The 10,802-nt window shown below is 42.0% G+C and overlaps 1 protein-coding gene across 1 annotated transcript; it reads right to left on the reverse strand.

Moving 5' to 3' along the window:
* Nucleotides 1–538: 538 nt before the first annotated feature.
* Nucleotides 539–10,448, reverse strand: MSL1 (MSL complex subunit 1). The gene is made up of 9 exons (XM_028499195.2): nt 10,349–10,448; nt 8,865–9,088; nt 7,407–7,789; nt 5,457–5,504; nt 4,940–5,004; nt 4,230–4,297; nt 3,711–3,835; nt 3,497–3,569; nt 539–3,098 (listed from the first exon to the last, which is right to left on the reverse strand). Exons 1-9 carry the CDS (start codon nt 10,424–10,426, stop codon nt 3,008–3,010), a joined length of 1,155 nt encoding a protein of 384 aa, XP_028354996.1. The 5' UTR covers nt 10,427–10,448; the 3' UTR covers nt 539–3,007.
* Nucleotides 10,449–10,802: the final 354 nt, after the last annotated feature.

Raw genomic sequence — 10,802 nt, forward strand, 5'->3', positions numbered from 1 at the left:
ACTTGAGGGACTGTGAGGAAAGGAGGAATTGATATTTTTTCATCACCCTGGAAGGCAAAGCAAGAACCAGTGGGCTCGAGTTACAAGAAGTTAGATTTTGTCAACGAGGAAGAATTTTCTAACATTTAGAAAAAAATGTATAGGAGAAAACAAAGTGTTAAAGGAGAAGCTGGACTTCATTTGTCTGGAATGTTGTCAAAGGGAAATCATGTATTGGAGTCAGACTAGATGACCTCTAAGGTCTTTCCAACTGAGGTTTTACTAATTTAGACACCAGGCACCAAGTATCCTATCATCTCTTGTTTTTAAAGTTGCCAATTATGTGTAAGGAAGAACACAGGACAAAGAGGGATGAAACATACATTGTGTTCATACACAAATGGAAGTTAATATCTCATATAAAAGGGAAAATGGTGTTTTTCTATTTTGTGAAAATGGATTTCTTTTTATAGTCTTTTAAAATATACAAGCAGAATTGTTTAATGCTCCCCCAATAAATCTAATAAATTGAAGCAGAAGTTCAAAATTAACAGCCACAATAGTTTATTTACAATTGAACTCTTTATAAGATATTTACAAGACAACCAATTTTACACATCAGAAATGGTATCAAAAGTATGAATTACAACACAGACAACAATATGAAATGGGCATAAAACAAAGCTGAAGTGGACAGACAAGCAATTTCTCTTTTTAATTTATTAACACTAGCTTAAACTTTGTTAAGGAAAGAAACAAAGAACTGTGTTTTAGGAGAATTGCAGGTCCTTCAGTTGAAGATTGAATTTCACAGTGTTGTATCCCATGTAGGGAAAAAATAAGACTAATTTTCCCCCCACACTTCAACACACTGTGATTTTGCTCTTGGAACTTTGCTAATCTACTCTCCAACCTCCTTCTCAACAAAACTTCCACATATCCAAATCAAAGGAGAATTGATCTAGAAGAGGGGACAATAAAATAAGAGGTCCTAGGGAGAGGGAGAACCAAGGAAATAGAATCCACTTAAGTCTGGCCAGATAGCACCCATGGATTCCTCTTAATCTAACTCAAGTTCAAAATCTGGGGAGTCTGCTGGATAGGCACAAACATAAAGGCTAAATTTGCTAATGCATATCCAAATTAGGAGTCTGACAAATGCTGAAAATCAAGAAGAAACTGAGAGGAATCAAGGAATAAAAGACACACTGACTGGTCTTTTTCTTCTTGGGCACATTATAAAGGAACATAACATAGGTCAGAGTAGGAAAGCCAAACAGCTTGCCATATTAAAATGATGGAGAACAAAGAAAATCTGGCCCAGTTTTTCTAGAAATCTCCTTCCTCTCCTTAAGGTGTGAGATGAGAGCCCCTAGTGGAATAAGTCCTATTTCTCTCTACATTCTTGCTGCAATGAAGTCCACAGCAGGTTCCCTTGTGGAGAGCCCACTCTCCTAAGCAGATGGAGTTACAAATGAAAACCCACAGCCACACACACACACACAAAGGAGAAATAAGAGCAGCAAGATCATCCAAGAATACTACATGTGCTGCCGGAGTGATTCCTTTAAAAGTCAAACTCAGGGAGCACAGATCAACATCTCACAAAAAGCTTTAGCAGTGGGAGGCCCCTGAGGAACTTTTTTCTTCCCTTCCCACAATGGTATCCCATTCTCTCATGCTCCACTGATGGGCCGGCCACACACCCTACACATACCTTGGCTTCTCCTCTAAAAGTGCTAATAATCTGGGGACATATTCTCTTCAAGGATAAAAGCCCCTACCTTCTAGGAGATTAGACCCCTACTTGTTTTCATACAATAGTCCTGAAGACTAAAGAAAGGCAATTCCTATATATTTAAGACCAGAGGTCTTGGCTCTATTTTCCTTCCAGATAGTTACAGGGATCTTACACTGAGACCAAAGTGGCCTGGAGTGCTGTCCTGAAATTCTTTTAACAAAATGGGGGGGTGGGGGGTGGGGGGGTGGGAGGGGGGAACTAAGATGGTACACATACAAATCTATTTTTACAAAATGAACGGAGAAGCTCATTAGGTACATCTGTTTGTTTCAAGATGTAGACATTTGCCAGCCAAAGGAAGCACATATTTCCACACACACCCCCACCCTCCCTAAATCTCTATCCCACCACCAAGAGCTCAGCTAAAAGGATAAAACCCAACTAAGGAATACTGGAGAAGTGATGTGACACAAAGACATCTATACAGGATCTGGCATGCCATCCCCAAACACCAACGGCTTTTGTTTAGAGCCATCACTGGTCCCAAACTTACCATCCTCATTCTCTTTTCAGAAGATTTTATTCTTTGAGAGGGGTGGGGGAAGAAATTCAGTTACCCATTAACTAAGAAAATAATCACAGCCAAACATCCCTTCCCACATGGCTATATCACAGAATAGTTTTAAGAGCACTGTCTTTTCAGATATTTATCTACTAACTCTCCAATCTCTTTTCTACCCTGTGAAGATGACTTGCTTCATCATGTCACTTGTTATTCCTCATCTGGTCCTTAAGCTCATGGTGAGGTTTTTTGTTTTGTTTTGTTTTGTTTTGTTTTGGGGTAAAAACCACTATACTCACACTATAAGGAAGGGTATACCAGGGCAAGAAGAGTGCCATGCAGGCACAGCTCTAAAGGCAGGGGTTGCTTCATCTTCCAAAAGTCTAATGAAGAGAGCCCTTTCACCCTTTTAACATAGGCAAATGTAGAGAAGCAGACCCCTGAAGCTTCCAAATCTGCCATCCTATAGATTTAGCTTGAGAGTTCATTTCCCCAAAAAGGGAAAAGAAATCCCAATCACCCTCCATAATTCACAATTAGCCCAGTGAAAGAGTATTTGTGAAATCAGAGTGATGAAAACAAAACCAAGATCAGGGGAGTATGGAAGGGCATTACCAGCGAATGATAACATACATGAGGACATCGGTCACATATACAGGTCTCTGCCACTCTCTGGGAATGGCATGCTACAACTATCTGAAGACAGAAGGTTCTTGCCAGCACAGCTATTTCCTACATGTCCGATGAGGTGTTTGCTTCTTCTGGATCTCCAACCTGCATCGGCTACGCTCATCCAACCAGGGCAGCTCAAAATTCCTGGCAAAAAAGGATACGGAAATCAACCTGCAAGACTAGAAGAAACTTGGTATGGACATGAGACTAACTCAAAAAAAGACACTATGCCCTTTACCACTCCTAGCCCTGACTCCCAAGTCCCAAGTTTAGAGTGTCTTTCCTGCCTCAAAGCCAGAGCAACAGTGTGCTATTAAAGTGACTGAATAATCTATTTCTAATTCAAAAAGCAATCCTCCTAATTCCTGGCTTGGGAATCTTATCACTGCAAAAACTAGTGGCCCAGGCAGCCTCACTTCTGTCAGAGTCGTGGCTATCCCTAAGCCAGCTATTCCACCTTACATCTAGGCTTTCATGAGGTCTGGAAGGGAGGTGAAGCGCGGACTACCTGAGAGAGGAGGGGAAAAAAACTTTATACTTACTGTGGAGTTAGTTTTGGTAATGGTCGTCCAAATGCTACAACAGGCAAGAAGGGGGTAATCATCAAACTTTCAACTACGGAAGAAAGCCAAATGGGACCTTGTTAGTGACACAGATGGAAAATGTCTAGCAACTATACCTGTTCCAAAATACTGCATTCATTCAGAGCAAGTTGTATCCTGGAGCCTTGTACTCTTGTAGATAAACAAAACTTACCATCATCTGGCTCAGGGAAAAATGAGGTAACCTCGGGCTCAGATTCCTGAATTCCTTTCTTTTTATACATTCTGAGCTGCAGTCGCTGTAAAATTCTTTGTTCCCTGATCCTCTGAATATCCCATCTGGGAAAAACAAACCAGACAAACAAAACAAACAAACCCAACATTACTGAAAACCAGCTCTATAAAGGCAACTCACACAACCCAGATGCTAGGGAGATCTTTGCTGAGTCTTCTAGATGGGGGATGGGGGGTGGGGAGGGGTAGGGGGATAAAGAGAACTGCCTGCTTGGTTAGGGAAGAGCTGCGTAGGTCTGGCAGTCTAGATCACGTGTTGGTGTTCCCCAGAAGAAAAAGAGGCCAAAGGTGTATAACAACCACCACTTCAAACTTCAACCAATTGGGAAGCCAGTAATTTAAAAGTATTAAGAGCTCCAGGGCTCCCCTCAGCATAGATAAGAGAGGTCAGGGTCCTATAGGGCTCAGTTGTCCCCAGAATGGACATCTCTAGCCTCACCTTTTCCTTCTCTTCTCATCCAGCTCCAGTTTTGCATGCCGCTTCGAAAACACACTGTCATCCAGGTTCTGTGTAAAGAATAGCAGCTGATAAGCTACTTATCACCGTGTGACACATGTATATTCACTTCCAGCTTCCAGGAATGTAAAATCTTTCACCTTCAGGTCCCACCTGAGTCTGTGAGTTCTATGGATATCATAGGAACCTCCTGGTAACAAAATCAACAAAACACATACTCCTTTCCCCACCCCTACCCTGTAGAATCTCCATATTCCAAAATCATTTCTATAATTTTCCAAGGTGAAAGTCACATCAAACTGAAACAACCCTTGAGACTGCCACAAACCCTCCCTATCTCTATACTTTATAAGAGTCTGAGTTTAAAGTAAGTATCAAACTTTTAAGAGTCAAACGAGGTTGGAATATATAATTCTGTTGCTGAGTGGTACACGCTAACTTTTCTACTTAGCATGAAATCTAGCTTTGTTTTGAACATTCCCTAGTTATTTATTTTTTAGTAAATCACTTAGCCACTCTGGACCTCAGTTTTCTCATCTATACAACAAAGGAGTTGGACTAGATAATCTCTCAAGTTACCTTCTTGCTTCAAAGTTCTATTTAGCCCATCCATACAGTTACAATGACCTATTCAAGTAACAGCCCCATTTCTGTCTCTCACTCCCTTCTACTGACAGGTCTTAGGTACCTACCTCCAAAAGGTCTGAAGGATTTGGGTCCCTTAGAGGCTCTACTGAGTGGTCCCTCCAAGAAGGAACTGGAAAGAAAAAAGAAGAAGAAAAAGAAAGGGAGGAGGGGTGGAACCACCCTTAAATCCAAGGTCACACAACCTACTATTCACTAGGACAAGAGATCTCTCCCAGATAAGACAAAGTTACCAAGTGATAGGAATCCATTCTATGGCCTCACCTGAAGCCATATTCAGTGTCCTTGCTATGGTATTAAAAGAACCTAAAATGCCATTGCAGTCTGCCAAACACAGGATCACAAAAAACCCTAAACCAATACCTGACAATTCACATAATGGATGCTATTGCAGTTCCTGAAAAACAACTGAAATTTGTAGTCATTTTGAAGTCTATAGTGTAATCATACACCAAGGAATCTCACTCTCCCCCATCCAACTGATGGGGAATGCAGCTCCCAACCATCCACCATCCCACCAACCCCCACCCCAGGCCCAGCCAGCACAATTCCTATTCTACTCACCAGCCAAGACTGAAGTTTCTCCTGCAACACTTGATGGCATCAGACACCCTAAATAATGCAGGAAAGAAGAATCACCTCAGTGTAAAAAGAAAAAAAGCCCATACCCAAAATGGAGGAAAGGATCATCACTGAAGTTCTCACTAGGAAGCCATTTTGGTTTTTTGAGTTGTTCTTTTGAGAATTTCTCTCTGGGGGAGGGGAAGAGGGAACAACAGACAAAAGAAAAGAAAATAAGCCCACCACTTTTTTTTTTACACTGAGACGACTTCTTTTCTTCATTATTTAGGGTGGTTTCCCTGCAACAGTTGATGGCCAAGGATATCAAACCTTAAACTCAGAACATGGCAGGTGAGTAAAAGTTGACCCTATTTTTCAAATAAAAGATCAGTGTTCTCAAAACTTACATATGTAGTCTTCTTAAACAGCTCCCTCCTCCCTCCAAACAAACTACCTTGCTGGTCCAGCCTGAACAACATGCACAAAGACTTTGGCTTCCTTAGAACAAGCCATTGAGACTTCCTCTTGAGATAGGGGCGTCAAGAGTAAGGATTCACACGTTTATTCACAACTCAGGGTCCTCAAAGGACTGGGATTCCCCCCAATCAGACTCTTTCTGTACTGCCAGGCCCACAATATTAGAGGTGTTTGGAGTTTTCTGTACTAGGGCAGAAAGGGTTTTCAAAAATAGCCAGTCACACAGAACAGCTCCGGACTAAGCCATTTCCCAATCCCGGATGGGAAATTGCTTCACGGTTTCTCTTGTTACACAGCATTGCCACGGCAGCAAGAAGGTTAACCATTAAGGATGAACCTGTTCAACTGACTGAACCAACAAAAAACCTGAACCTAGATCAGGGTCCTGGTCTATCTCATGTACTCAAGTGTAAGGCCTAATGAATTTTAGATAATTAAGAAGAGTAATCTATCTTCCCCACTTAATTTTGTCACCAGAACAGCCAAACAAAGCCTGGAGAATGCTCTTGTCTTACTGGAATGGATTCCCATCCCCATCCCTACTAGGGCAAGACACAGCGTTAAAAACTCAGGGCTGTGACTCCATCCAAGGCTTCCCCACCATCACCCCGGAGCACCCGCTGTGACTGTCACAGACTAACATTACACGATTGAAGGCACATTCCAGTTACTGGTTGATGTAGGAGATAGGGGAGCATCTCTGTGTGGAAGCCATGAAGGAAAAAAAGGGAATGAAGACCAAGGTTCCATACCCCACACCCATCCCAAGCAGCTCAGATATCCCAAGATAGTCCTTATTGTTTGAAAAATAGTTTGTAGACCATTTTATTTAAATATATGAACAACCAATGGGCTACTGCAATCCAAGTAAACTCTTCACATTTAGAACCTTTGTGAAGTATCGTAAGATAAAGTAAGACTGTTGGTCTTTGGCAGATTCCTCCTGCCCCCCAGACCGGGACATAGAGATACAGATAAATGTTTATATAGTTAAAGAGCGGAGGCCCAGGTGAAATTCCCCACCCCAAGCTGGCTCCCCAACCCAAAAATTACCATTGGCCCCTGAGAACACCCAAAGACCACCCTCCCAGGTTTCACACAATATCAATTGCAGGAACAGTCGTGCATGGCAAAGTATAAGTTCTATGCATTTCACAGCACAGAAAACCCTTCTTTCAGAGGGCATGCAAGTTGCCGGAGATTACACCCCCAAGTCTGGTGCTCTTGTGATGAGCAACTTACTGGCAAACACATCTCCCAGTGTTGTAAGCAGGCAAATACATTGAGCACATTTTGCTGTAATTCCATCTATTTGCAATGCCTGCACAGTGTCTGTCTCTGGCTGTTAACTTACTCATTCTTGACAGAACTCTGCTTTATTGATTGCACTTTTTTAAAAATGCCAAAGGCATTTTCACACTTGTTAGCTTGACCGCCACCACTAGGGTATAAGAGCAAGTGTTCTCTATGCCTTACTTGCTACAGTCTCCTCCTTCTTTGGAGAGGATTCCCGTAATGGTAACGGTGATGGGGGAGGCTGGTGCCAACGACACAAATACATTTCTGTGGTGGAAAGGTACGGCAAATCTTCTATCTCACTTGAGAAGGCTTTCTCCTTGGGATGGGTGCTGGGTCCCTTCTGGGGAGTCGAGAGTCTTGGCGGGGTGTCCACTGAAGACCGGGGCTTTTCTGGAGTTTCCTGGCTCCTCAATTCACGTTTACAAACAGTTTCAGATAAGGAACCACAGGGTTCCTCTTTAACAGGAGAGTGCTTAGGAGTTTTTGTTTTGACTTTTGAAAATTCAGGAGCCAGCTTTTTAACAGGAATCTTTCTTTCTGTACTTCCAAATGGGGATTTCCTATTAGATAGGGAAGAAAACATTATAGAATTTATTGACTCTTGAATAAAATCTAATTTGATTACATTTTGGGGCAAGAGAACTAGCTTGCTTCAAAATAACCAGTATTCAAGTATCTAAATATCTGGGTTCATTTGGCTGTCATGAGCAGGAACAGCCTCATGCTTAACAGTATATATAATACGCCCTTAGTAAATGTTTGTTGAACAAGTGAGTTTCCATGCTTAAGAACCTCTACTAGTATCCTACTGCCTACTAAATCTAAAAAGGTTCCTATTTTATTCAAGATCCTTTAGCTAACATTAGAGGCCTCTACTTTGTGGCCTGTTTCATTCCTGTCAACCAGAGACCAGTCTCTTATTCCTACCCCCCAAAACCTATACCATGTTTATTACAATCTCTATTTCTTTTTTCTTGCTATCTTCTGGCTCTCTTTCTCCCACCAGTCTACACACACACACACACACACACACACACACACACACACACACACTTCTGGAATGCCATCTCCTCTCCTTTTTACCAATCTAAATTCTATACTTCTTTTTCAAGATCCATCTCCTCCTTAAAGTTTCACTATTTTAACGCACAATAATCTTTAATCTCTGAATAGTATGTATCACTGTTGTCTATCTGCATATTTTATTGCAGTTGAATTCTGAGTTTTCAAAACTTATGCCATCCTTATAGCTAGACTAATCTCTTTGAGTCCAAGGACACTTAGAGCTTACATTTTAATGTCTACCACTGCATCTATCGCCTGATGCAATGAAGGAATTTAACACTTCCTCACTTGAAGTGAAGGGCTATAGTTTTCTTTAAGAAACTCAGCTGTTACCTTTGTTGCCCATTCTCTTTATGATGTACTCTGCATTCTGTAGTTACTACTGTGACCAAAATGTTCCTAACAGACGTACATAGTCTGCGCAAGAATGTTTCAAGACAGTTTCTCAGCACAGAAGACCTCATAGATACAGTTCTAGTAAAACAAATTAGTAAGTCCTAATCCCTTACTCTCAGTCACCGGAAACAAGTGACCTCATGTCCAGACAGTGTAACAAAGTTATCAGCACACCTTTTGTGTCCCTTTCCACTCCGCCCACAGGAGAAAGGCTTGGGAGGCAGAGTCTGGGACGTCTCGGAAAGCTCCGGCTGGCACTCCAGTTTAATTTTCTCGGATAGCTCCGTTTCCTCTCTCTCTTCAGTTTCATAGCCCTGAAACAGCTTGTGCCTTTCCTTCTCGTTATCCTTCTTTACCAGCTGCATCCGCCTTTCCATACGTTCAATCCGAGCCAGGAGCTAAAAGAGAGAGTGGCAAAATGCAGACTTAAAAAACAAAAAAATTAAACACAGGTGCTTAGCCCCATTTGCGAATCAGTATGGTCTTCTGCCTCTTTCCATGAACCATAGCAATTCAACTTATTTTTAACAGGCAGACATTAATCTGAATTGATTTTCTTAAACACAATAGAGAAGACAAGGTACACTGCTTAATTTTAGGGGCTAAACTAGTTGGGGAGGGGCATGGGGGAATTTGTAGTTCATTCTTCTGAAAGAAAATCCTCTTCACTGGGAGGGACCACAACATGCCTTTTAAATGGCATAGTCTCTGCTACTGCTAACCATGTGGCTCCAAGTCAGTTTGGGAGTTTCCAGAATTAACCTTAATGTTCTTTTAGGAGGCCCTAAGGTTCTCCAAACACTATCCTCTCTACTTCCACTCCAAAACACTACACACAAGGACAAAGTCCAGACAGTACATTGAGAAGGAATTAAAAGCTCACACAATCACAGTGCCACTAGGGATTGCAGTGTTATTTGAAGGCGGGTGGGGTGGGGGTGGGGAGGTGCCACCCATATAATGAACACTCAATTTGGAAGAATTATAAAAGAACCAGTACCCATAAATCCCATCAATCATCAAATATACATATTGCTTTGCATTTGAGACAACAAAAAAATTATACCTATTTGTCTGAATATTGAAAACAAAGTCTTTTAATTCTACTTAAAGGGAGGACCACATAATCAAACAGAAAATGGAAGTCTATTATCACTGAAAAGTTCACATTAAAATGTTCTGAGAAAGATGCCAAATGTGCTACTTACACCCTATAATAAGAATTTTATTTGGGTTAGACAGTGATATTAATGTTGACTTCATTACATCCACTTAGCTGCAAAGATTTCATGAGAGGCCAAACAACAACTGGAATAAGAGAAACAAGCTTAAGCATCGCTAAGACTGCAATACACAACAGAGGCAATGAATGCCAAGTTCAGACTGACATTCTATCCTTAACTCACCCTGCTTTTCCTGCCTAGGAAAGTCTGCAAAGGGGCCATTACCTCAGGAACTGAACAGAAATCTCCACAATCAGCAGAGAGCCCCCCTGTCAGCCACACTCTCATTTCATCTCCTGTTTTGATTCACAGCCTTAACATTACTTAAACACGGTTTGTGGGTGACATTTCCTTGATTTCTTCTCCTTCACTGGTCGTTCTCTTCCCGCCTCCCCCCGCCCCAAATAAGGACACGATGTGTTGTAATTACAGTACCATCACACCCCTAGACTGCAGTACAGTAGCTGAGCAGTGCCACCTCCATGTTGAGTAACTTCCACAAATCAACACCATGAGATATTTTAATGAGACCGGCCCCAGCTCCCATTCCACCTTGCAGAATGCATTCTCCAATAAAACAGTCGCTGCCTGGAGAGATTCATTTGGAAAGCAAACAAAATGAACAGCCCTCTGCTCTCCTGCTCAGCCCTTGGCGCACACAACGCCAGAGAGGGAGAGGGAGAGAGGGAGAGAGGGAGAGGGAGGGAGGGAGGGAGGGAGGGGGAGAGGGAGAGAGAGAGAGAGAGAGAGAGAGAGAGAGAGAGAGAGAGAGAGAGAGAGAGAGAGAGAGAGGCTGCTGCAGCCTGAACACAACAATTGTAGAAACCATGTTTATTTTTAGGCAGCTGTAAGGTATGCTAGCACGGTAATATCCCACCATCACAGCTTT

The sequence above is a fragment of the Physeter macrocephalus genome, chromosome 14, assembly GCF_002837175.3.
Source record: "Physeter macrocephalus isolate SW-GA chromosome 14, ASM283717v5, whole genome shotgun sequence".
NCBI lineage: Eukaryota > Metazoa > Chordata > Mammalia > Artiodactyla > Physeteridae > Physeter > Physeter macrocephalus.